This window comes from Fusarium mangiferae (genome assembly GCF_900044065.1).
Source record: "Fusarium mangiferae strain MRC7560 genome assembly, contig: FMAN_scaffold019, whole genome shotgun sequence".
In the NCBI taxonomy this organism is placed as follows: Eukaryota; Fungi; Ascomycota; class Sordariomycetes; order Hypocreales; family Nectriaceae; genus Fusarium; species Fusarium mangiferae.
Window position 1 is genome coordinate 295,031 of NW_024573939.1, and position 26,432 is coordinate 321,462.

The following is a 26,432-nucleotide window of genomic DNA, read 5'->3' on the forward strand; positions in this document are numbered from 1 at the left end:
CCGTTGCAAAGCTGAAGAACGTGACCATGAACATCCAACAGCCTCGCACTTAGGGGGCATGGTTTGACGTTGGTGTCGATTTGTAGGCAAACTTAGTTGCAGCAACAATACTCAGAGCAAGACAGATCGTGAAGCTTTCCAAAAGAAACAGCGGTCTAGTCCAGTCACGCCAGTCGCTATCGGATGCTACTGGCTCTTCATTATCGCGCTAGCTAAGATAAGAAGCATAATGATGGTTGGTGAGGTAGAGATACACGAATCACAGCCAAAGATAATAAGTTATCATCAGAGATCCGGTCTATTACTAGTACAACAGCATGAGATGGCGATGCATGCCCTTCACATGTCGTAGTTTGCTCAATTCTAACACATACGGCTGGCAGCAGACATTGCAAGCGCACGCACGAATCTCGGAAGCGAGACACGGCCAGAGGCACATACTAACCGGCATCCCGAAAGACCAGTGCCTCCCCAAGTCAGGAGCGGTCAGCTTGGCTGGGTGTGATCATAGCTATGCGAAGTCCCACCGGCTCTACATACACCGACGGTTACTGAGTCGAATTTGTAGTACTCACAAGCATCTCGTCTTCATTGGAGCCTTGTCTGCCGAAGAGTCTCGAGGCTGGCTCGGGGCTTACCTGAGGTTTCAGTATCTCGATTGATGTTCTTGCCGGGTGCTTCTCTTGTGCGTTAGCAGTGGAGCAATCGGGTCGCCATTCCGCAGCATCAAGCTCACTGCCCACTTCGACGAAAGTCAGCGGATCTCAATGCCATGCTTACTACACAGGGGAGCATCCAATATCGAGAATGCCTGGTGACTCAGATAGCTGTCTTGGAGCAAAGCTGGGGTGAGTCACATTGTGCAATGCATTCATTTCGCGACTTTGGGAGTGAGATTGGTTGTATGATCTGAGACAGCTATCGCCAAGGTTCCTGTACGTAGGATGACATGCTCGCTTTGGAGGTTAACGTTGCGGCAGTTATCGTAGTCATTACAGCAGCAGGTGTTGACATGCTTGGGGGAGTTATCGTCATGCCAGCAGAACTGTCGGCGAAAGAGCTGATACAGGTTTCGTTGACAGGACATTGCACTCGCCAGTCACGCTGCCTCCAGCCCTGAGATGGTCAGGTAAGGGCCCAAGAACAATGACGTCGCTGGCAGGAGTTAAACAGCATGGCAACCTCGCGGTTCTCGTGACTGATGTGGCACTTATGCTACTTTTGCTGCGGATTGAACGGGCGTCGTGAAATTTGCCGAGTATCCTCTAACTTGAGTTTGCGGTCCGCCATCACTGTGACGCGGGCGTGGCTGATGGCCTGGAATAGAATTGCCGTGTCCACAGAGTAGACTCGCCCAGATTCGCATTTCTGCTCAGAAGAAGTGGCCAAGTTGCGACAGAGGCGGTTTCCATGAGGTCAGAATGGCTGAGAAATCAGGAGGCGGTTCCCTTCGGTGCCAAGAGAGTCGATATCGTCTATGATGACAAAGATGATTTGCATCGGTAAGGCGAGGCCTGGGCACACGCCTCTATACATTCGAAGCGGCCCTGGGGCTGATCCCGTACCAAGGTTCCAAGGCGAGCATCTTGTTCAGATTGGGCGTACGCCAATAAGCCAAAGACATCCAAGGCCACACTTGGGCTTCGCGGCGCTTCGAGTTGCCGATCAAACTAATGGGTAAATATTTGCAATGGGCCGGCGAGAAGTCGCTTTAGTAGAATGATGTCGAGGGTGGGCGGTTTAACGGGAAGCGTGACAGTGTTCCACCATGCGAGAGATGCCGCAGATGATCAAGATAGTTTGGTTTACGGTTGGGACATACGGATATCGAGGTTTATCTTTGGTGGCCTGAAGTGATTGCGAGAGGAGACCGAAAGCAGGCGAGAAAGACGAGAGGAATGTCAAGGCAGTGTCCCTGTCCCTGTCCCTGTTGCTGATTGATGAGCCTCGACTCGCTATTGACGGGTCCGATGACTGTCACTCTGTGTAGATTAGAGTGGTAAAAACAAGAAGCATGGCGAAAAGCCTGCTCGTTTCCGGTTATCATTTGGGCGGCGACCGTGATGGCGCGTGGCAATGGTTCTAGTGGGTTGACTTTGTCGACAATGGCGCGTACTGCGTTCAAGGGCGGTAATGGATTCGGTCGACGATGCTCGGTCAATATGCAAATTGATGGAAGAATAGTTGATAAGTCCTGGTATGCTGCAGAAGCTCCGTTGGTGATGGCGCATATCTTCAGAGGGTCGCAGTCGATGCAGGATGCAAGGTTCATCTGCACGGGATCCGTGATGGCAAAAGGGTAAAACATTTGTCTAGAGTTGCTCCTGGGCACGAATTCTTGTCATCCGGACGAAAACTTAGCATTGAGGCGAGTTGGCGGAGGTCCACAGAGACCACCAGGCCTTGGTGCTATTTCCACAGTTCAGCAGAGCACCATCAGCTACCCCGTCTAGCCTGAAGGGCTTCCATATACTAATCCAAAGGTTGAAGTTGATGACGTTTACCTTACATCGGGGAAAGCTGATTGAGTATCTAAGGAAGAGTGCCACAGGGTTCGTTGGTGCCTGGCTACAAACTAGGTTCTCGGTATTTTTGGCGAAAATTCTATAGGTCTTGTCGCAACATGCTTCTCGCAGAGACATGTAGTAGCATTGGACATAAAGCAAGGTGGCGGTGTTGCCGTGCGAGGGGATGATGGATTTGTGAGGGCATTTGAACATTGTGAAGATTGTTGTCGACATAGAAGATCTTGTCAGGGCTATCGACCTGATCGACGAAGGTAGTGGTGTTGTAAGGCTCAGCGAGTCGGAGATCCTGAGGAAAGGAACGACAGAGAAGATGACCGTCATTCAGTCGGGGGGTTTCTTGCTGATCTTGGCGATGAGCAGAATACCCGCCAGTGCCGTACCATCAACGAGAGATTAGGTGATCTGAACGATGCGACTGAGTTCACTGCAACCTGAAGCTTCGTCGTCTTCGCCGTAGCCGCCTCCACCGATGACGCTTCGCTCTCTTCACCTGGGGTTCATTGACTCGCTCGTGGTTGGTCGTAGGAGACACATGTTTGCGGAGGGGTAAGAACGCCAATGAGAAGAGATCGTGGGATAAGGCGGCGTGTAGTGTCTTGACCCTTCCATTGCGGTCCTCAGCAGGAGCGTCGATGAGAGCTTGAGGAAACTCAACTTGGTTGTCGAATTTGTTCTTGTCGAGAGCAGGTTGTTCAGCATCAGGCATCTTTGAGGGTACAAAAAGCTTAGCAAGAGCTGAGGCATCCTTCAGTCTGGTGAGCTGGCACTATTTCTTTACTTATTGGGTAATTCGTCTTGTGACTCCTGCTTGTGCCCTGATCTTAAACAGAGCGCTTCTGGTGTTATGATGTTGATCGAGACGAAATAGCGTGCTTGCGAGAGCAGCCAGATCCTGACTTGGTTTTTGAACAGGGCGATTCAGCTGACATATGGGTATGGAGCAACGAATCGCAAGACCCTGGGTTGACGGTGCAGCAATCGTTCGGGTCGCGCTCTGCATTGTCGGCAGCGACGCTGGTTTCGGAGCTTTGGTCGCCTCGGAGGGATTTGATGGTGCAAGTGAGAGACCAGGCCTTTCAATTTGCGGCTTATCGGACAGAGGGATGATCTTCAAATGTGTGCTGTCGGTAGCGGCCTTGAATGCTGCGTTTGGGGTTGCAGTTGAAGACAGATGATTGCTTGCGAATGTTCGTTCGTGACAGAAGATTCCCGAATCTACTACAAGATGAATTCGTTTTGTTCAGCAGCCCGCCACCTTGGTGGCTTCGAATGCACAAGTCGAAGCTCAATCGCAGGCAAGCTATTCCGGTTTGGCAAATGATGGTAGCCCTGTTGCAGTTGCTTGCCTCAGCTTGATGGCTCCAGAAGTGGCCTCAACCGTTCTCCTCTCCAACACACGCACCTTGGGCAGTCACATGGCTCGCCACAGTCAGGCTTTGACGTACAGAGAAGAAAGGGAGAACAGACAACTCTCCAGCGCCGACATCTTTGATCAAAATGCCTTGCTTGGTAGGATACTGTATTTCGTCCCTCACTTCTTCTCGTCAGGCTTGGTGATCTGGAGATACGCGACTTCTGGCGCTTCAAGAGCATCCATGTCGGTAGCAAATGTCGGCAGGACTGGAGTAGCTGCTTGCTCCAGCGATGCGCCTGAAAAGCAGGCCTAGCCAGAGCCAGACTGTTTTACCATCGGAACGAAGTTGTGTGTATTATCGGCCGAGCGGTTGACACGCCAGCAAATGCAGTCGCTAGCGAAAGCGCGGAAGTTGCTGAGCGAAGCTTTGAGGGACGTGGGCGAAATCGAGGACGGCGTCAGGATACAGTCGCTGGATTGGCGAGCCGTTCTCGTCATCTCACAATCAGAATGGGTCTCTCAGTATAGGACAGCCGCCGCCGCAATCGTGGTTGCATCGTCTCGGGCGCGTACGCGATGGTGGAAATGGTACGAATGTTTCGGGCTGTACAACCCAAAGGGCGCGTTGGATCGTGGGGTAGTACAATCTACAGCCGTCGACTTGCGCGCAGGGTTCGTAGCAGCCATGGCGTTTCCGTGGATGAATTGGCGACAGCGACGCGTGCGAGCGTTAGATAACGGGCTCGAGTTGAAACGATGAATGGAGATGGCAGAAGATAAAGATGGAGATGGCAATGGAGGGGTCGTTGGCTCCACTGTAGCTAAACCCCACACAAACCAGTCCCAGTGGAATGCTAGTGCTGTGCTAGTGCGGTGTCCCCTACGGAGTACACCCGTTAGCTTCGCAACCCATGTGATATCTGCGACACCCTCAACCTCCACTTCTCCCAGCAGCGAACTCACACCATGGAGAAAAAGCTCAGGAGGGTTTCCAAAGCCTGTGACTTCTGCCACAAGAGAGCCCGTAAATGCAAGCTACCCTCGGCAGAGGGATCGCTCTCATGCCTGACGTGCCTCGAGCACGACGTGGCCTGCACATGGACCCGGGTCACGGCCAAGCGAGGTGTCAAGCCTCGGTCGGGCAGATTGGTCCAGCAGAACACGAATGAACCTTGTGGTGTTGGTCCGTGGATCTACGATCAGCGGATTCATGGCCCAAGGGACACTATCCGCGCACTTATAGACACATTCTTCCAGACCGTGTATCCTGTGTATGCTTATCTGTGCAGTGCATCCTGCGTTATCTGACCGTGCTGTGCTGTGCTGTGCTGATTACCGTTCCATTTCTTCAGGTTTCCGATATTTGATCAGCAACCACTTCTTCTCGAGTGGCACAGATCTGACCTTTCCTCGGACCGGTGCTCCTTCTCTTATCTGATGGGTCTATGTGCTCTGAGTCTGTCTCATATCAAGGACGGTGCAGTCCTGCCGTCTCGGGAGGAAGCCTTCACCACGGCTGCCCCAGCGACAGGGCTTCTTCCCGTGTTTATAGACAACGCCGAGCGTAGCATCCCGGCCGATGTTCGCGGTCAAGACGCCTTCAGATACCTCCCCACTATCGCGTCCCTCGTCCTGGTTGCCTTCCAAACCAGGCACTCCTCCCTTCACCACCGCTACCTGGGTCTCTTCCACAGCCTCATAGCAGAACAAAACCTACATGAGGAAGTCAACTGGCCGTCGACGCTCACGGAACCAGAGAGACAGAGATATCGGCGCGTCTTCTGGTCCATGTATCGCCTGGAAGTGCACTCGGCCTTGGTCATGGGCCATGTGATTCGATGTCCTGAGCAGCAGACCATGGTTGCATACCCCAGTGATGGCTCGGGGGACTCACAGCCCACAGAAGGAAACTGGCTCATCGGTTGGAACTTCGTGACAGACCTGTACCGATCGCTCGAGCACGTCATCAGCCACTACCGAGTCAAACGGGCCGGCCGGATGGTGGCAGACGCTTACAGCTCTCGTCTCCCACCGCGAGAACCTCCAGATCTCAACATGCAGACAATACTGTCTGCTCTTCAAGGTGGGTTGGAGTCCCTTCCAAGCGACATGATGACTGCCCTTCCGCCTTCTGCCAATGCCGAGGCGAATCTTTGCGGGTTCCAAGTGGCCAATATTGTCTGTACAAGCCAGGCGCGTTTGCCCACACCATGGAAGGGGAGAGCCCGTCTACGAACTTTCTGCTAACAACCTATTTAGCTGCTAAAAACATTGTGCTTTGCCTGTGATCCCATGACGTTCACGTCGGCCTGTGCGGCAACTCAGCAGATGATCAACAGCATCTCCAAGGTTCCAAGTGCATATCTTCGGGCTATTGGTTCTTGTATGGTCAGTGCTATGAAGTCTTGCTACGCCAGTCAGTGCTCTGGTAACTGATCTATTTCATCTGCACTTGTAGTTCCAAGAACTGTCTGGAGTTGGGCATCTGCTCAGCGGATTCATCGGCCGGCCTCTGCTGTGGACGGAATACCAAGAGCTACGGAACCTAATGTTCGTCGTGTCCTTTGATGACTATGTTGAGTACCTTTCATTTTAACTCTGCCACAGTGTGTCAATGTCTACCTTCCTGCGGGAAATGGACAATTCAACAGCGAGCACGGCAAGTTTACTGCTTTCACGGCACGTTGATCGCATCGATGTCCACATTGAGAAAATGCGTTCCAACTATCTGGATGACTCGCAACCTCAAGATGACTGTCCCTATGTCGTACCATCTCTCGACTGGTTGCAGACGTTTCCCTGGTCAGACAGCATCGATATGGATGAGCTGCAAAGTTTAGGCTTGATTCCATAAGATTAGAGCTCGCACAGCAATCCTCTGACTACATAACCAAATTGTCCGTTCACTCTTTGGCTAGAACTGTTATACCGGCCTCCACGCCGTCGACTATGCGGACTCGAGGTGGCAGGACGGCCTGAATGCCTCTCCGAAGACTGGCCATCCCCGCACATCCCAGGATGATTGTCATGGCCCCGGCGTCCACAAGTTCCTGGGCTGATCGCCGGAAGACCTCCACGACATGGCTTTCCGGAAGACTCTCCAGATCCAACACACCAAGCCTCGTTGCACGTACACCCACGCAATGAGCCTGGTAGCCCAGCTCCTGAACAGACTCCTGCAGCACTGGCTCCCAGGCCGCCGTTGTCGTTACTATTCCGAACCGCTCATTCTCCGTCACCATGGTTGGCACAGCCATCATAAGCGCCGCTTGGAAAATGCCCGTGACCGGCATGCTCGTCTGTCGTCGAAGAGCGTACACCAGTGGGTGGTCTGAGAAGCAGCACGTAAGGATGCCGTCGAATTGTCGGGTGGCAAGGAAGTTGGTCACTCTGGGCAGCATAGCCACAGACGACTCGACGGCTTGTTCGTGGTTCTCGATACACGGCGGACAAGTTGTCAGTCCACTGCCATCTATGAAGTCGAGCTGGATTTGCGCTGTCGATGTGTAGATGGCTGCAAGGCTCTGCGTTATCCCGGTTGTCGAGATGGGGATGATGCAGAGCAGCTTCTTCGGAGGCATGGCGTCAGATCGCGTTCAAGTGATTCCTGTACTATTCACATCGCTCTGTGATCTGATAGTGGTTCTGATTTACGCCACTATCTTATACTGACGAGCTTATCAGACTAAAGTCAATGATACCTATTTACCAATTCTGCCGCCGCTAGTAAACTTTCGCCCATGGGTATAGCTTAACTTAGACCTTGCAAACGCTACGCTTGTTTTCCTAGCGAATAGTTTAATCGGTTTGTCACTTGCTACGCAGACCTTTGGAGCACGAGAGCATGGGTTTCTACTTCCAGCTGCGCGTCCCGGTCTTTGTTTCCTGAAGCAAAACGGCACTTATGTATGAGTCGGTTGTCTTTTGCGGCCCTGAAATGTAATAAAACTGGGCTGATTGCATGTTCACAGTGAGTTCTACTCAAATCTAGACTACCCGGTTCATCTCCTCCGAAGAAAGTACAGCCTGGTCCTTCTTAGCTAGACTACCGTTGCCCGAAACAACCTCGCCTTCCAGCACGGAAACAGAGTCATTGACCAATCCAAAGGTATCGAAGTAATCTGCATCGTCAACAGCCTGGGGCTGCGGCACAGGGAAAGCACGAGCGAGCAGATAGTAGAATAGCATGGCGAGAATGCAGCCGAGAGGCCAGGACATGTAGTACAGGTGTGACCACCCACTCCATTCGGCCGTAGGATCCTGCACGCGGCGAATAAAGCCGGGGAGAAGTAGCCAGGTTGCGGCGAGCCAGGCCACAGGGGCACGCCAGTTGACCCCAAACCAGTACCAATAGATGCTTGTGCCGGACGCATCGTACAGACCGGTCAGCATAAGCCGACGATGCCGCACCAAGTAGTAGTCCGAGAACATAACTCCAGTCATGGAGCCGAGGAAGACGCCGTACCCACCCATGACGGTAAGGAAGTTGCTCGCACCATTCATGAGCTCCCAAGGCTGCATGACAAAAGCAAAGACCGCAGTGAGGTAGCCTCCGCGGCGGAGGTTAAAGTAACGCGGCAGCAGAGCCGAGAGGTCAATGCCGTTGGACAGCGCGTTCTCGGCAACAGAGATGCCAAACTGCGCCACGACAAAAGCCAGGCTAGCAAAGGCCACGGCAACCCGCGCGCGGGGGGAATCGTCGAAATGGGTCTGCACAGTGGCCAACAGGCGGTACGGCTCCCACAGCAATGTGCCGTTGGTCTCGGGGAAGAGCTGGGAGGCGCAGGAAGTGCACAGGATGCCGATCAGAGCCACTGCGACGGTGCTCAGGGGCACAAAGAGCAGCTGCGAGAGGAACTGGTCCCCGGGGCGGCGCGCGAAGCGGGTGAAGTCAGACTGGCTGAAGATGTGGGTGCTGATGCCACCGATGTTGGTGCAGATACCGAGGACCAGCATCCACCCGAGGTGGCTCCCCTTGGCCTGCTCAACGCCGGCGACGGAGATGTCGGAGACCAGGGGCCCGGCTCCGTGAGCTTGCGCGGTGCACCATATCATGAGAGCGAGGACGGTGGGAGCGACGCTGCAGGCGGCGATGGCGAAGGGAATCTTGTACTTCTCCGGCGGGACCCAGATTAGCGGCAGACACAGAGACCAGAAGACGATGAAGGCGGTGAAATCTCCCGTATCCATCGTCCCGTGGGCCAGAGGCGTGTTGAGGTTCCGGAACGAAGGCCACAGCGCAGTGAGGAACGTCTTGGTGCACTGGCCCCCCCACCAGATCTGCGTCGAGTACCATATGAACGAGAGCATGATGCGCTGCACGAGCGGGAACAGCGCGCCGTACATGCCCCACGACGCCTTCTGCAGGATGGAGAAGCCGATGTGCCACTTGGCCCCTGGCGCGCCCGTGAGGACGCAGATGATGCCGACGAGAATGTTGCCGATGATGACGGTGAGCATGGCCTGCCAGACGTTGAGCCCGAGGGCGATGACGGAGGAGCCGGTCATCCAGCCGCCGACGTTGAAGGCGCCGGTGACGACCCAGAGGCCCACGAACTCCCAGGGACCATAGGTACGTCTCTCCAGGGGCAGGGGCCGTGTGTCACGGTTCATGTACGCTTTGGTCTGTACATTTGTCTCTCGAGGAATCTCGAGGCGCTTGAGTAGAGTGCGCAGCGCCATGGCTGTAAGTGTGATTGTAGATATCTTTGAGAGACAATAGTGGTAGGATGGCAAGGAGAGAAATGAACACGTTCAAGTTAACACAGGCATGTCGGAAAACACGTTCCAAGCCGGATCTTTATGGCCGTCGTCCCTCCATAATGTTCAAAGACGACTATGCAAAGGCGTTGTCTTATCGTCAGTACGTACAGATACAGACGCAGATGCAGACACGAGCCCGGACGAGCCATCACAGCCCCAGATACGTGGTGATTCTGCCGCCAGCCAATAAGCAGCGAGAACCAGACTATCGGTTCCTATCAGGATGCGGGGGAAGGAAAGTTAATGCCAGATCTGATAGTGGTTCTGCATAGGCCACGCTAAGACAAGCCGGCCGGCTATCAGCTTATCTCCTATAAAGTTTGATCAATTTAGCAATTTAGCCGCCTCGCTGCCGACGACGCATGGCAGGAATGTTCAGGATCGTTACTACAAAAGACTCCAAAGTGTTCAAGACCGCCATGTTCGAGTAGCATCTGTAAAGAACCCAGCCTCCATCCGTAGCTCACGTCCGCAGACCTAGACCCATCATGGCAGCCCTTCCAATCATCGACCTCAGCACAATCTCAGAGGCGCAACTGGCCTCTGAGCTTATACGCGTTGGCAATGACCCCGGCTTCTTCTACGTCACGGGTCACGGCATAGTTCCAGCGCCTGCCTTTGAGTTGGCAAGGGAGTTCTTCAAAGTTCCAAGAGCTGACAAGATGAGATACCGCAACGGCAGCGGTGACTTGGTACGAGATGAGCCTGGAGGAACGATAACCTTGCTTTCCTCTGGAATGCTAATGAACTGCTCCTAGGGTTATACGGGCATGAGGGAAGAATCGTGCGTATACCATATCCCTGCCATCATTCCCCTTTCTTACGATGCGACCTTCTCGATCTCATCGCGTGCCCACGTTAGCTAATAATAATATTCACAGTCTCGCAGGCATGGGCCCCGGAGATGTCAAGGAGTCCTTCTACTTATGTGACCCATCGCAAAGAGCCCTGCAGGAACTACACCCAGTTCTGGAGAACGGAAGGGATCGGCTGGCTCAATTCTTCACTGACACGCAGGCGCTCGCCAATCGTCTCCTGCGGGCAATGGAGATTGGGCTCGAGGTAAGACTTTTACCATTCTACTCAGCCCCAAGTAGTCCATTGTTTCTGACAGTCCCAGATCCCAGAGGGCGTCTTGACTGAAGCCCATACAGGAGAGTCTTGTCGCATGAGGCTCATCAACTACCCGGCCACGTCGACGTCAGCACATGATGGTGCGGCGGACGACATCAGGGCCGGCGAGCACACTGACTACGGATCCCTGACTCTCCTCTACCGCGAGCCCTCAGACCAGGGAGGCCTGCAGGTCCACCAGAATGGGACCTGGAAAGATGTGCCCTGCTTCGACGACACCATCGTTGTCAACATTGGCGATGCTCTGGAGTTCTGGACGGCAGGGAGATTGCGATCCACTGTTCACCGTGTGGCATTCCCTCGAACAGCCAGCGAAAACGTGGCGCGCCTGAGCATCCCCGTGTTCATCCAGCCGGATCGTGAGGTCCTCCTTTCACCGTTCACGACGTCCAGCATGGACGCATTATCAGGGACTATAAATGACGATATAATACGGGGTTTCAATGAGGTTCTGGTGAGGAAGGGGTATCAAAGTTCTGAGCCGGTGAAAAGTTGGGAGCACTTGCAATCAAGAATCCGTGCGACTTATAAAGTTGCTTGATTTGGCCACATAGCTCCCATACACAATGCAAATTATCTCAACTCTACCGTTTTCGTTTTCAGGAATCACCATCGGCCCAAGGTCTTCTACTCGCCAGGTTTTCTTTAGCTATTGCTGCGTTACCGGCTATCAACTGAACCTTACTCACTGCTCCGGTTTGGTCCTTCCTAAGGGGTAATGAGGATGAATAGGCACACCGAGGGCTGAACTCGAAGTGCACCCTATACAACTACTAGAGACTCTATAATGCAATAGTAGTAGCGAATGCACTTAGGCAATTGCCGAACGACGCGAAGTGTATGCCAATGAGGATATTGGGCCCTGACTGCAGGTATCGCTGTGGCACTTCAAGGAGCTCAACGGGCGGCCAGGATTAGCGACTGGTGAGTGGTGATGACCTCCATAATGACAGGGACAACGGCAAAGGAACCTGGAACTGAAATTCTGCTCGGCCATGCTAACGCGTGAACGAGATCAGGGAGACTTCAGCTTGATGCAAAACGCACAGGTGTGATTGGGTAATTAAATAAGTGAGTAAGTGTGTGTGATTAGTTAAGTAAGACAGTGATGGCTTCTAGTAGTGACTCAAAGATATTTTGCAACCATCATAGCTTTGGACTGTTCGAGGACCTTATTATTTATCTACTTATTCGTCGTATTTAATTTTGAAACGTGTTTTACTCCGGTCACCAAGTTTCATCCAGACTGGCTTGTCGCTATGTCGGTCACCTACCCTACACCGATTGACATGAAGCTGGCGGTCATGATGATTGTCAAGCGGAAAATAAAACAATGTCAACCACGAATGCAGGGTAGCAGTACTTGGAGCACTTTTATGGGGCCTTGACTGAATCGATTGGCTGGCGATCGATGCGCCACATCTACCAGCCTCAAGAAGGCTAAATAGTGGAGGTCGGTTGCTGTATCAGAGATACATAAATCAAGGTGTAACCTCAAGCTTCTGAGAAGTACACTTGATATAGAGCAGCCCATTGGTGAAGCCCCACAAAATTCCCAAGATGCTCTCTCAGATCCCAAGGCAAGAATGCGCGGCAGCTCCTCATTCCATCAACGCCAAACCCTCTGACATTCAGAATCCTCAACATGCCAACTTATTTTGTCCGATCGTCTCAATGCCAGCGAATTGCTTCGGGCTAGCGCTACGTATAGAACGGCTAGAATTCTCAATCCCTTCGACTACTCAGTTAGCATCGCGATACCTGGAGTTTTGATGACTTCCTTCCTCCACCTCGAATTCGCTTCACAGCCAGGCGATGACAAGTTCCCTGCCGCATTATCCCACCCGCGCTACATAGTCGAAATATATCACCATGTACACCCGTGCGACATCGATCTACGCGTCGTGCACGATCGCACCATGAACAAGGCAACCTTCGATCTTCGTTGCTCTTTACCAGATAAAGCTGTTCAAATCTGAGACAGCGACCCATGATTTCCAAGCAGCGAACCTACGGACGATCGAAAGGCGCTGCCACCGCGAGAGCCATGTACAATATCCTCAAGTTGTAGCGTGGCTGCGATAATGCCGTGCCCTCGAAGAGACACACCCATTCAACTCGGTTAGACGAGAATCCCAGCGCGAAAGATATCTTTTTAGTCCACGTTGGCGCGCATCGAGTTGCAAGACCATTCTTGTCACTGCTTTGGTCCCTGAGTCAAAGCCCACCAAAGAAATCTCAGCCAACTGTCCCAGAAACCTGTCCATCATCTCCCATCATTTACGATAGATGCGAAACACCTTTCTCAATCTGCCCGATAGCCGCAGCACCGAAACGATGCCTAACAAGTTCAAGTTCGTAGATGGAGAGGGAGTCGCTCCAGTGGCCAGAATAATGATGCAGTACTCAACAAGGCATGCCGCCATTCTCGGACATCTCCCGAATGTTGAGCCCTGATGCTTATGCTTGCTTGCACCCGCTCTTTCGCCCACGTTTTCGCTACACTAAGAGATCTTTTTGATGCTCTGCTTTTCCGACAGGGTCATTTCGAGTTGCATTTCCGCTACTGGTCAACGCTTCTCTTTGCTGCTCCGCCTTCTCCATGCGGCACGGCCCGGTCCGGTAGATCAACAGAGTTTACTTGAAGGAGTGGAGTGCCGTGGAGTCTGCCGCATCTGCCACCAAGAATGTTGCTGGCAAGGTTGCTCAGGCTATTGTCAACACTGCTGATACCGCCAAGACTATCATTGTAAACACCAATGGTTCTCTTGGGCACAAGCAGCTGCAAATATTCGGGATCCACAGTGACAAGACATCAACCTATTCCCTTACGTATTCTTGGACGCAGCCTTAAGAAGTTGGAAGACAAAACCCGGACCGTGTGCCATAAGCTGGGAGCGAGGCATAACACTTGGCTAAGATATTCAACTGAGGCATATTCTCCTAGCGCGACGCAGCCGTCTAAGACTGCCAACTCAGCTACCCGCAGCCCAAATTTCGGTGAAGACGCCCGGCGCTGTGGTGGGAGGAGCAGCGATCAGAGGTGCTGGCTCGGATTGGACCACAGCCCAGCTCAAGGAGATCAAGGCGGTCATGCGTGTCAGGCTCCTGATCAAGTCGCTGACAGACACATCGCTGCGTCCCGAGAATGACGAGTACGACATCATGGTGATGCAAGACGGGAGCGTCTCGACCTAGTCGTCTAGGTGCCTTCGCAATGTGAGGCCGAGCCGTTACATGATCGGCATTAACAGAGAGAAGGGCGACGAAAAGACCGGGAGGCCAAGGATCTATGCGATCATCCTCAGGGAAATCGAAAACAAGTTCATCATAAAGTAGTGGCCCTACAAGGAGATCGTGTTCAAGTACATGGACCGCAGCGTCGTAGACAAGGACCTCAAGCACTCTAAGAGAGCACCAGGTGACCGCAAGATCAGCTATGACTTCGTGAGGATCGGGCTCCCTACGATGTCATTCAGCTCGGCTATCGAGACTATGTGGAACAAGTACAAGGCAAATATTCGCATATGACAACACTGGCGGGTACTACTCGACGAACACGCCCTGAAGGGTGAGCTCGAGCCTCGTCACTATCAACTCCAAAGGGTTCAACGGTAGCCTCCAGAGCGTCCAGAAGCTGTCCGAGGTCATCCGGCTGTTCAACGGAAAGAGCTCGCAAAAGAAGGGTACGGTGGCGATCTCGAACTCCTTCAAATGAAGCTCGTGGGCGAGGAAGTGGTCATGGACAGCGTGCCCAGCGTCAAGTTGCACAACGTCCACATAAAGACCGCCGACTACAGGCGCCGACCCCAGATCAACTCCACGGGCTTCAGCATTTTGGCCACAATCTTCGACAGCACGGAGAGCAATACCGCATTCGGCGACATCAGCGACCTCGGGAAGCGTCTTGGTAGCGTGGGCCTGCCACACGAGCGGATGCCGAGAGGTTACAGTAAGCTATAAGTGACACCAGTCTCCTCAATGAGAATATGTCTGGAACTGTCGTGCGGCCCCGTTCCCCTTTGGCCCATACGCCTGTTATCCTTCGCGGGTTCTGAGGATGTCCACCATTCTGCCACTATTCGCATGTATTACCCCTGGAAGTCCGCCAGTATGGGCATACGCTGACTTTTGGCAGTATGAACGTCAAGGGCGATGAACCTCACTTAAAGGCGGTGGCCCAAGAGAATGACGCGGATGTTATGGAGAACGGTAATGCCCAGCCAGCTGAAGCTTTAGAAGAAGCTGGACTGGCCAAATGAGTTGAAGTTGTGATGCCAGCGAAACCGGTCGAAGCCGCATAGGCAGCTGAACCTGTGAAGATTCCGGTACCAGAATCCATTGCAACCAAAGTACTCAACTCTTCTCGAGCAACCCGACTGTGTCGTGTTGGATCCGACGTTACAAATAGCAGCAGTGTCTCAGCCCAGCAGACATCAACACCAAAGAATACGGTCGACTTGAGGGGACGATAGGCTTAGCAGGCAAATAACTCCCAGACAAAAAAAGGTCAAGCACCAGGAGCCCAAACAGTCCTGGCACACATTCGGCTTGCTATGTTATAACATGGGGATAGAGCACGCGTGAACGGATTGCAAATTCGCCGACGAAAGTAACAATACAGCTCAACATCCTTCACATCAAGGGATCAACACTGAGTCTCAGCCAATGTATCCTTCTTATCATATCCCAATAACCACGGCAACGCCCAAGCATTCGTCCACAGAACAATCGTCATCTCGACGAACCAGAACCTGCAGCAGGACTAGATGGTAGTGCATCACAAAAAAGACAGTCACAAAGCATGTTGTTGGCCACGAACGGACCATCAAGCCTAGCGTCAGGAGAAAGTGGTGTCCCTACAATGGAAATGGTCGTTTCTGGCACCATCTGCGTTCGGAAAGAAAAGATCAGGCCTGGTCCAGGTGATGGAAAGCGTCGCTATCGGAAAGGATGTACTTAGACCAGAGATCAATGCAGGTTTCTTTATTAACAACAATGGACACAGTGAGAGCAACCTCGAAATGACGGGTAAATCATCGAGCTAGCACGGGATCTCCGCTGATGAACTTGGTCAAGCTGAACCCAAAGGTCGATCCGCTGGGACTCGTGAAAGGGTCAAGTGCTAGCCTAGCCTTCACTCAGTGGTCGATTTGTCTTGGTGTTGGAGTCATCAAGCTTCTGTGAAGCAGTTGCTCTAGACTTGGCGACCAGGTTACGTTCATCGGCACTTTCGTTGACGGAGGTGGGCTTTGAGGGCATCATTATTGCGCTGGAAAGAAGGGCTTGGTCGAGGGTGAGATTGGATGACAGCCAGGCCTACTGAAAGACTGGCGCAGAAACAAGACTCTGCTGAGAAAACGTGCTGCCGCTGTACATGAAGGGCCAGTGCGAAACAAGGCCCGACGACCATCAAGAAAGAAAGCTGAAAAATGCATGATATTGGATTGTATACCTACTTTCACCCCTTCCAAATCCCCCTCCATTCTATCACCACCAAAGTCTTGTCGTCTTATCTAGCCTGTCACTTGCATAGAGTTCCCAAGAGTGAGGGCAGGAATTGATCTTGTTGGACACTCGAGCTTGTGTCGAATATCTTGAGCAACCCAGCGGACAGCAAGCGGGACATGCCGAGTACGTTAGAAGTGAAGGTTCGAGTCTTGTCCGTTGGCGAAATAAGCTCAGTGGAGCGAGTCTGTTGACGTCGAGCATGGGCTTTATTGTCGTAACTGTCGTTGTAGTTGTCTTGGTGATCATGATGCCTTTTTGGGATACGACGAGGAGCTTGTGACCGAGAGGTTGATGATGCGGGAAATGAGTTCGAGAACAGGAGCTCCCCATCATGCCTTTTATGAGAATGGACAGCCGAAATGGAGGAACCTAGGACTATACAGGGCAGCACCAACGAGTTCTGTCTTTGTCATCGTGTGCAACGCATGACGCTGGCTGTTTATGATGTTTGCTATCATCCCCGATCGGCCAATCTTGTATCGTCTGGCAGGCTTTGTAAAAACCGCCGCTGAAGTTTGCGCTGTTGTTAAACATGTTGGTGTCTGCATGTACAAGAAGAGGACTTGCTGGTCACATCCGACTAACACTCGTTGTCAGTCGGGCTGAGTATTTGCTCACCAGATGGCCATGTCTTTTCTCCTATGTGTGTCTTGCATAATATACTGTTCTCTTCTGTATCTGGTCTTTCCTTCAGACTCAAAGAAAACTCGCGTCGTTATAGAGGCTTTAGCCAAGATTGTATGCTAATGTTCGAACTGACTTAGACAGATGGCGGTGAATACGGCCATCGACCTAGAGAGCGCCGATAACATCAACCCTGAGAACATTCGAATTATCAAGCAAGTTGGTACAACGCTTGAAGATAGTGGACTTGGCAACAGTCTCGCCCTGGAACAGTCTGTGCTCAAGAACGCTGGTGGGTTGATCTCCCTCAGAAACTGTCGTCGCCCACGCAAGCCTACAAATGCGCAAATGCCATAACCGCTGTCAAGAAACAGTAGCCAATCTTGCATGCTTCAGATCTCAGAGGCGCCATCAAAACAAGGAACGACCTCGTTAGCCCTACCCTGGGGTTTCGGTACCTTTGCAGCTGGAGTCATAGTGTTCCTCCGTCTTCGCAGGGCGGCGGCCAAGCTGATCTACTGCTATGATATGCGTGTCTCGCCTGCTTCGAACAAGCGGCGTGGACGCCCATGACCTTGATACCAATTCATTTACTCTACCAGCACGTCTCCAAGCCGTTTTTCGCGATGAGGCGAATTCAGGATAAGAGATCACACACGAAGAGTGCACTCAACGAGTCCAATGATTAGCGATTTATATATTGCATTTGCACGTACCGGACACAAATGAACAGCCCGATTCTGCGACACTTGCAAGACGCGGTATGCGCCCCATCACACCGTTCTCAAAGCTGAAAAACAGGCTGCTGCGCGACAAATTGATGCCACTTGTCTTTGCGAAGAACGAGAATTTCAAAATTGACTGCCCGGCTACTTTTCTTAGGCTGCCCGCTGTAACAGGAGGCTTCTGCCTCAGCACTGAGTACAGAGTGGCGGCCCTCAGTGGTAGTCAGAGACATAAGGACTTCACTGGTACTGGGACGAAGAGTACAAAAGCAAGAGACGCGGTCGGTAATGAACAGGGAGCGACGTTGACAGCGGAACTCATCAAGGGGGAGTTGGTGAATAGATGGCGTTGCTGTTGGATTTTGGGCTCTCCATTCACGCAGGCCTTGATTTGAGGCCTCGGGAACGGTAGAACTAAGCAGCTCGGTGTAGCAGAAGCGATTTGAGTCTCGACGGCTAGAAACGGTACCGCTACAGTGGTGTCTTTGGAATGATGCAGACACAGAGCAAATCGGGCGCGTATGAGCATACCGTCAAAGGGGGGATGATACAGAAGCGATATGTAGACCGGCAAAACTGTAAGAATTAGACATAGCACCATGTAAGAGAGCTCATTTCTGAGCCTCAAGCTGATGTTTCGTCCTCGCGGCTTCAACCTGTCAAATATGACATTGATAGAGATCGCGCTGCTACCCAGCCACTAAGTCACGTCAGCCTTGTACAATACACAAAGCCCAGTAACACGTCAAGAAATCACGAATCAGACAGCAGTCCCTGCTGGACAAGGCCAAACCGATGTGGCTTGAGTGGCTCGACGACATCCACATGACCAAAGAGACCGCATACGGAGAGGAGAGCCTGGCAGCGGTACTACGAGAGGTATAAGGAAAGCTCGCCGCGGTGTCTGTTGACCTACATCAAGCTTGTAGCATCAGTCTTGGCTGGCACCGCTGAGGCCAAGATCATGGCGACCAGCAGTAGAGAAGCGGAAATTTCACATGTACTCCATGCCACAAATGCAGTCGCTACAGCCTCTGCCGAAGCAGCGACCGGCCGTCCTCGTAAGTTTGCCATTCCTGCGGCCAAGATCCCCGAGCCTCACTTCTCCCTGATTAAGGTCGCTGGTGGCTCGACCATTCAAAGCTACGCCAACGAGACACTTCCTCGAGCTGCGTTCACCTCTGAGTTATGAATGGCGGGCGGAGTTGATAGCTTCGTGGAAGGACAGCTGCACTTGCAACCTCGATTACATCGTAGGACGTTACCAGGATCCCATGGCGAAGGCGTAAGGGAACAGCCTCGATATACTGCTTATCGTGACGAAATGGGTGAAATCTTTGGCGGCTTCACGAGAAGTTCTCGGTGTGGTGCTGCGGTTCTCTGTGAACCATCAAGATGGCTATCCGTAAAGCACCATCAGGAGTATCAACTACTTCGGAAGTTGAGGAGGCGTAGTCGCTCTTTGCTATGTGATCTTCAACATGGCGTGAGTTGACATATGCTCGTTACAATCGTAAGCACCAAGACAGACCGTTGTCGATAGCACAAACGTGATGAATGCTGTGCCTGTGTCAGCGAAGCCCTTGGTCTTCTGTTTGCCGAGACAGGCTATGAAAAGCCCAAAATGAAAACACGCTGGTCCGTGAGAGCAAGACGGGTGATGCCTCGGCCACTGAATTGCCCTTATACTAATTGCCCCAAGTGTAGTCGTTGGAACGATGGTAGACAGTGGCAGCGCCGAATTGCAATGCAGCGCAGCAAATGGCTCCTCTGATGTGTCGGCTTCGTGATCCTCGGCAAGGTCTTTTGTTATTGTAATCGGTCGAAAGGGGGGCGTGGAGCGGATGGATCGATGACAATTTCTCTATCCGGTAAGAATATATCAGTAAAGGAATTCTAGCAAGACTGAGTTGTTGAAAATTTGCGGTAAAGATAACTCAGGATGAAGAATGAGGGACTGATAACGCGTCGTCAAGCACTACGATTGGGACGACACTGGCAATCGTAACCAATGTTAAGTGCGCAAGGGAACCGAACTGCGTGCCTGAGGTCAACTCCGATCTTCATCGTCAAGTGCGTGCGCTGGCATAGCTATGAGCTGTCGGAGCTGAGGTGTTGTGTTGGAAGAAATGTTGTTTGTTCTGCGTGCGGTCTCTCGTCTCCGTAGGGATTTGCGCTGAAGATGACGTCAAAATGGGAGGTTACACTGACCCCTCGTCGACATTCGTGTCATGAGTACGAAGATACCTACGCATGACGGATCTAAAAGAGAGAGAAAAAAATACTTGAGGCTCCTAATTTGACCTCTGCGACTAGAGAATGTTTAAGGCAAGTCTTGCAGTGTTCTTAGAACGCCTTGACCCTAGCACTATCGTCTACAGTAATGCCATCGCGTCGTCTTCGAGTCTGTCGACACCTCACGACAAAGAGCCCTTGCAACACATTCCATAACTAGAGCGTACATAAACCGACCGAGGTAAAGGTATCACTAGAAACCGGCATCTTGCAATGTTACGCTCTATGCATGCATTCTAGCCACCAAGCGATTGGCGCGTTCTCCAACGCCATCGCAATGGACTGACGTTTTCTTTACGCACCGTTTCCAGGCATCTCAGCTGCTGCTGAGCCCGATACAGGCGAATTACGAAAGACCAGGCACCCCGCCAGCCGTCATCTCACGTATCCTAAGCAATTGAAGACTTTACTCAATATGGCCGAAGTCTGATTTTGCTGATGTAGCCGTTTCTGTAGCGGGATGTTACAGTGACAACCCCTACTTCGTCAATGGCACCATATCGTTACATCATTCTACGAAAATTGCCATTTTCGTCTCTCTGCTCAATGATCATTGGATAAAGCGACAAAAGTCTACCCTTGGCGTGAATCAATCCCCACTTGGACTCTTAAAGATTGAACGGCGTAGTGTCTAGCCTGCTTACTACCAAAGTCCTAAAAGGTTAGAGCCGGCCAATTTAGGGTAGCTATCAGTAACAGAGGTTAGAACCAGTGGCCGTTGACGATTCAAAGTGTACTTATTCTTACTAGAGGGAGATGCTTGCGAGAAGATTGAAAGCTGTAAGTGAAGTTCTGAGCAAAAAGATCAGTTGCTTGCATGACTTGAAACGCAGAAAAGCCGGCCTGGTCCTCAATTTGCTCTTCGGATGGACGTCGAACCCACCAGTACAGCAGTCAACCACAGCTATTGTCAGCATTTAAGTTGCAATTTACAATATTTGAATGTAAACAGAGAAGCAAGTCTCTGCCAACACTTGCGTTCCATTGCACCGGCTACAAAAATAAGCCGACTTGAACTCTTCAATGCCCATGCTGTAGATGCTTCCGCGCAGTGCAAATGTTGAGGGCAAACGAAGAACTCATATACAATCTCCAAAAGATCAACGGCAAAGGCAAAGCTTTCATGGTCATGTATCCTTCGGGTTGGCCGTTTTTTGGACAAGGAGCATCATACTTACGTTGCCAGATGGGAAGCCAGGCCTCGCATTTCCAGCTCAACGTCTGGGTTCGGCGGTCGTTATCGCAAGCCAAGGAATTTTGATTTAACCAATGACGGTCGTAGCGTATTACAGAAACGGGGTCAAGAACCCAAAGGCAGACAGAATTAATTGCTTTTATAATTGCTTTAAATAGCCTGTTACTTTCCTACAAACATTACGATGAGCCAACCCTAACGTACAGTTCCCGAGTCAGTTTGATGGCAGAGTCAGTTGAGGGCACTGAACACAAATGACAGCAGCTGAATTACAGGGCATCTCCAGGTGACACTGTCGCGGGAGCAATTGACATGGGGCTTACAGGAAGTTGGTGGGGTTGGGATCCCCTGTAAATGAACGATGAGCAGTTACGGGAGGCACCTAAGGAACCAAGCCTTCCGCGTCAACGCGTCTTGCCTCTGGCCTGGGCTTCCTTCCATTGGCTCGTCCTCGATCATCTTCATCCTCCAGCAACCTCAAGTTTTCCCTCTTTTGTCTTATTCAGAACGCACTTCAATCGATCAGTCTGTCCTCACTTCCATCAAATTTCCGCTCATTCGCCCTTCGTTCATCGACGGCACTCTTGGAAATTATCCGCGCAACGTTGGTGACCCTCGTCCTTCATCAACACCAAGCTTTCCCACTTTCATCTCACCAGCGACACGCCTCCATCGGTTTCATCTCATTTGCTCCTCGTTTACCCAGGTCACGCCTGGAAACTCCCTTTCTTGAGCTCCCAAGCTTCGTTCTTCACGTAGCTTAGACGACCGCAACAAGTCCCTCCTCCAGCGACACGACATTGCCCCATCGTCCTCACCCGCTGCAGCCATCGGAATGCCACCGAAGTGACTGCGAGATGTGGCCGCGACGCTAAGTCATGAGCTTGTCGAATTGGTTGAGCCATGCCTTGCTCAAGCGCCAAAGCTGCAGACATAGCGCGAGACGATTGACGAACACTAAATCAGCCGCATCCGAACCTTCAAAAAGAGACACTCGACATGCCCCGTCCACCACCACAAGATCTTGACCAGTGGTGAAACCAACCTCGGCAGATGCCCCAACGCAGACGGTCGAAACCCTTCCTCCCTCTATACGTCGCGCTCGATAAGTGCTACCGCTGGCTTCAACTCCAAAACCCGAACAGAGCTTTGATCTCCCCTTGACCCCCGAGTCCCAACCTCTCTCGACAAGTGATGACCTCAGAAGATGAGGACGGTCCGCCAACGACCCTCTTGAACACACGCCCGATCAGCATTCCCATTCATGAAGCCTACAGGCAATGCGCTTTCCCTCTCTAAATACTCCCGGCATCTCACTCCAACGTACGATGCCAGGGCGCTGCCCTTGATCAGATCTATGATCACAATGCGGCTCGGGTTGCGAACTTACAGCCCACGTACAGACACCAAGGAGGATCTAAAAAAGCGCTTGAAACAACTGGAATTACAATGCAAGGAACGAATCAATCTCGTCGCAGATCTCGAGATCTCGCGACAAGAAGTGACGACACAACCACCGGTCTCTATCGTCGCTGATTATCGATTATCCAGATGCAAGGTAAGCCTTTTGATCACGGTATACATTTTTCAGGCCGCTGACCGTGTCTTTCCAGATACTTGCCGACAACATTCGATGCGCCCAGTCTATCCTAGGCAAAGCCCGCAAACACCACCAGATCCGTCAACCTTCAACTCTCCAACACCCATTTGCGGACATTGCCTGGGATAGACTGCTTGGGGTGTATTCATCGTCTCGACTCCATCCTTCAACTCCACAACAGCCAACAACACCGAGACGATGAATACACCCTAAGCCTACCACCCGGCCGTTTATCAAGACATCACAACAAGCTGCGAGTCCATCCACCAACCTGTCGGCCCCCCAACCACGACAGAGCGACACTGGGAGCCGACAGGCTACCCGAGCGGGTTCCTCCACCGGGTCTAAACACAACATTCAACAAAAGAGTAGAACCCGCTCGGGTGGGAAAATTTGAACACAACATTCAACGGAAGAAAACACCTCGGAACTCTAGTTCGAACCGAGAGCACCCTCGCCATATTCACCATGCCGCAACGACAGGCGCCATGCAGGAAATGGGTGGTCAGGCGAGTGATTCTCAGCGTCCAGTCACACCAACACTCAACAGTATCATCGGTGGGAGAGCGAGACTGGAACCAAGTCCGCTTACGGGCCCGGATGAATGGAGGGGATACTACAGCGGAGGACGCAAAGACTGAAATAGAGGAGGTAGGTTCAATAATTGACGTTTTCGCCATGCGGATGCGAGAGTGTGCGACGACTTGCTCTTCATGTGACGGTATACGCCATGAACAAAGAGATAGCCTCAGTGGATGAACATGAGTTGGTCAAAGTGCACAAGAAGTCAGTCTGCTGCCGGGATCGCACAAGGAAACCAAGACGTACTGCTGCTTCTGAGATTCCTACACTCGCGGCAAGGCCTTTGGTGATGTTCTACCTACTGGTAGTAAGAGCATTTAGACTTTAGATGAGAATGCCACAATAAACTAAGTAAAGAGTATGCTAAGCCTGGCCTAAATTACTTGAATCCTTTCGTTCCTTAGCGTGCCGCGCACTGATTGTGTGGAAGGCATTCTCAGCATCGCGAGCCTTGGGAAGGTCAGCAAATGAGTCTGTTTGCCAAACCAGATCCTGACGCGGCACCAAATACCATACATCAAATTTCGGTGGTCTTACCAGCTTCTCCAAGCATCACACCCGCCAGATCAACAAAGTTTAACTTTGTTTCCCGCCCAAAGGCTAGATCTCCATCTCCGAACATGCTTATCTACTTAAGACCAAGAATGCATAAGGATAGCCTCATTCAAAAGATGTCACCACTTACTTCAGAGCACCCGTAGCCTCTTTTAACTAGCCGTGCGACAGATCAAATGACGATCAAAGTTATTTTCCTTACGTTTCCTGATATTTATGTATGATCTGTTGGATGGAACCAGATGTAAAGGGCTCAGGGGTAATATACATCTGCAGAGCAATGCTGACACCTTTGCAGAGAGTTCAGATACATCCTGTGCTACGAATCACACTTACAAGCAGTAGCAATAAGTGATAAGTTTTCTTGACGGAATTTAGCTCCCGCGGATCTGAGTAACAGAAAGTGTTTGGCAGCGTTTTGTTAGACATGCTTGTCTCGGGCTCAAGGGGATGATGTTGGATACCCAGAGAAGAACGTGCGGTGCTTTCATGGATGACTCTGAGAACTTTACTCTACTGACAATTATCGGCCTGGTCAAAGGAAACATGTTCGGTATTTCCTATACTTCGTCTGGATCGACATTCCAATAGTGAATGTATTCGGCGTCGAGCACGGGGCAGAATAAAAGCCCCCAAGCTTACAATAAACCACTTCAGACTCTTTATGTGGTTTGTATCATGTAACACTGTGATTGCCGATTCCCCGTTTTCCTCTATGATGCTACCACGATACTTATACGACACTAGAACTTGGACAGCCTGATGTCGGTCGCGTTGGCCTTCCTGAGACAGGTCAGGCTCCTTTTCTCTTCTAAAGCTCACAAATCGTTCATTGCATATCGCTGAGTTTTGTGTAGTATTTCAGTTCATGCGCCATGCAGTCCTCCCTGAGAGGCGGGTCGTAGAAGAAGTTCACACAAAGGCGGTGCATCACAAGCTTACATTTGGCCCTCCCCTCTTCAAAGACAGAGGATCAATATAGATGGTATTCATACCGAAACCAGAAAGTAATGGGTGTCGGGGATATACCGACAAGGTTTACTATACTATTCGCAATCGGCAGGCCAGACAATTGAGAGTTCTTCACAGCGGAGTCTGCAAAATGCTCTCGGGCTGAACTGTAGGGTAATTCTTCCGGTCATCTTTCACCATATAGTTAACGCAGACAGAGTGGAAAGCTTGTTTATGCATAGTTGATCTATCACGGTAAAATGCGTTATACGCATGCAATGATGGATAATTAAACATGAGGCCATAGTCACGAACGATCTATTATCTACTGTATGTAGCATGATGAGCCTAAGATTTGTAGTAGATGATAGTGAGATTCATGCAGATTGGCGGCCAGCGGGAAGAATCTGAGTGATGATGCTGTGATCTTCGATAGAGCTTGTGGTGGCGACAGGAGCTCAAGTCTCGGTGCCGAAGTCAGAGTTGGTGGCAGTAAGGCGCATACCGACAGCGATATAGATAGACAGGAGAATGTTTAGGTCTACTTGTCGTTGCATAACTCGAGAGCCCTCTACAAAGCCACCACAGCTCACATCAGCATCACCAGGGCAGGCCATATTACACAGATCAGCCCTAATAGATATAGAAGTAGTAAGATCAAGCTCGCTACCGCAGTAACATTTATTACCAAAAAGCCCGAAAAAATTGTTGCCTAAGCAAGTCTTGGCATATAAGTTAGGATCATTTTCCTTAGAGGTGTATGCCTGAGTGAAGCTAGGGAAGCCATTTTTGGAGGAGAAGCAGCCGGCAAAGTTGAAGCCATCAGGGGTTCCGACGCCAGCAGCATGAGGTAACCCAGTGCCAATGGTAGGACTAATAATCCCGATAGCAGAGGCTGTGGTATCGGTGAAACGAGTCGTAAGCTGAGCAGCGGCCAAATTACCGATAATAATGGCAATTTTAGTATAATGCATTTTGAAGTTGGTAGTGTACTTAAGAATGGATGACTGGAGGGCCTCGACTAATAACAGCCCCTGCAAGAATATTTGAGGGCTTGATGCGGTTGGAATATGCAATACAAGAAAGAAGTTAAGGTTTGATCAGAGATAAACCTTTTCCTTATATAACCACTAATCTATTTCCCGAGCAGGGCTGGGGCCGAACTTTCTCTCTTGTAAGACATGCGTCATACTTATGTCTCATAGAATTTATCAAGCATCACAAAATGAAGGCTAGTATGATATGGCTATGGAGAAATCGAGTTCCTGTCGAACAAGTAAGAAGCCCTTCATTCTGCCCCTAATCGATATGTCTTACCCTAATCCAAGCAAGGGAGCTTCTCACCCTTCCTTGGCGCTACTTAGGGAGTAGATCTCAACCCATTACGGGTTTGTTCCAAATACATCTCGTATTTTAAAATTACCTTAAAATTTAGATGAACGGAAGCATACACGATTGTGAGGGCCCGACTCAAAACTTGGCATCGCACTGGAGCAAAGCAACAGGAATCATGAGGCGCAACGTGAGAGAAGACAGAATATCGCTTCTGTAACACATGTCAAAGGAAGCAGAGAGGTCGACACGCATATCTGTCACAATTCATGCTGCATCAAGC

The 26,432-nt window shown here is 51.2% G+C and overlaps 7 protein-coding genes across 7 annotated transcripts; 3 read left to right on the forward strand and 4 right to left on the reverse strand.

The window, feature by feature from the left end:
* Positions 1-2,604: 2,604 nt before the first annotated feature.
* Positions 2,605-3,234, reverse strand: FMAN_15300 (uncharacterized protein; the record flags this gene model as incomplete). Its single annotated transcript, XM_041824888.1, has 2 exons — positions 2,605-2,868; positions 3,019-3,234. 2 exons carry the CDS (start codon positions 3,232-3,234, stop codon positions 2,605-2,607), a joined length of 480 nt encoding a protein of 159 aa, XP_041690324.1.
* Positions 3,235-4,848: 1,614 nt separating this feature from the next.
* FMAN_15301 (uncharacterized protein) lies at positions 4,849-6,736 on the forward strand (the record flags this gene model as incomplete). The annotated part of the gene is made up of 5 exons (XM_041824890.1): positions 4,849-5,153; positions 5,235-6,060; positions 6,142-6,270; positions 6,341-6,432; positions 6,490-6,736. The coding sequence occupies 5 exons, from the start codon at positions 4,849-4,851 to the stop codon at positions 6,734-6,736; spliced, it is 1,599 nt and encodes a 532-aa protein (XP_041690325.1).
* Positions 6,737-6,785: 49 nt separating this feature from the next.
* On the reverse strand, positions 6,786-7,463 carry FMAN_15302 (uncharacterized protein; the record flags this gene model as incomplete). The annotated part of the gene is made up of 1 exon (XM_041824891.1): positions 6,786-7,463. The coding sequence occupies one exon, from the start codon at positions 7,461-7,463 to the stop codon at positions 6,786-6,788; it is 678 nt and encodes a 225-aa protein (XP_041690326.1).
* Positions 7,464-7,869: 406 nt separating this feature from the next.
* On the reverse strand, positions 7,870-9,564 carry FMAN_15303 (putative uracil permease; the record flags this gene model as incomplete). The annotated part of the gene is made up of 1 exon (XM_041824892.1): positions 7,870-9,564. The coding sequence occupies one exon, from the start codon at positions 9,562-9,564 to the stop codon at positions 7,870-7,872; it is 1,695 nt and encodes a 564-aa protein (XP_041690327.1).
* A 569-nt stretch (positions 9,565-10,133) lies between these two features.
* On the forward strand, positions 10,134-11,320 carry FMAN_15304 (uncharacterized protein; the record flags this gene model as incomplete). The annotated part of the gene is made up of 4 exons (XM_041824893.1): positions 10,134-10,337; positions 10,404-10,429; positions 10,527-10,707; positions 10,766-11,320. The coding sequence occupies 4 exons, from the start codon at positions 10,134-10,136 to the stop codon at positions 11,318-11,320; spliced, it is 966 nt and encodes a 321-aa protein (XP_041690328.1).
* An 11,073-nt stretch (positions 11,321-22,393) lies between these two features.
* On the forward strand, positions 22,394-23,370 carry FMAN_15306 (uncharacterized protein; the record flags this gene model as incomplete). The annotated part of the gene is made up of 3 exons (XM_041824894.1): positions 22,394-22,687; positions 22,743-22,870; positions 22,911-23,370. The coding sequence occupies 3 exons, from the start codon at positions 22,394-22,396 to the stop codon at positions 23,368-23,370; spliced, it is 882 nt and encodes a 293-aa protein (XP_041690329.1).
* A 1,905-nt stretch (positions 23,371-25,275) lies between these two features.
* Positions 25,276-25,791, reverse strand: FMAN_15307 (uncharacterized protein; the record flags this gene model as incomplete). Its single annotated transcript, XM_041824895.1, has 1 exon — positions 25,276-25,791. One exon carries the CDS (start codon positions 25,789-25,791, stop codon positions 25,276-25,278), a length of 516 nt encoding a protein of 171 aa, XP_041690330.1.
* Between the last annotated feature and the right edge of the window lie 641 nt (positions 25,792-26,432).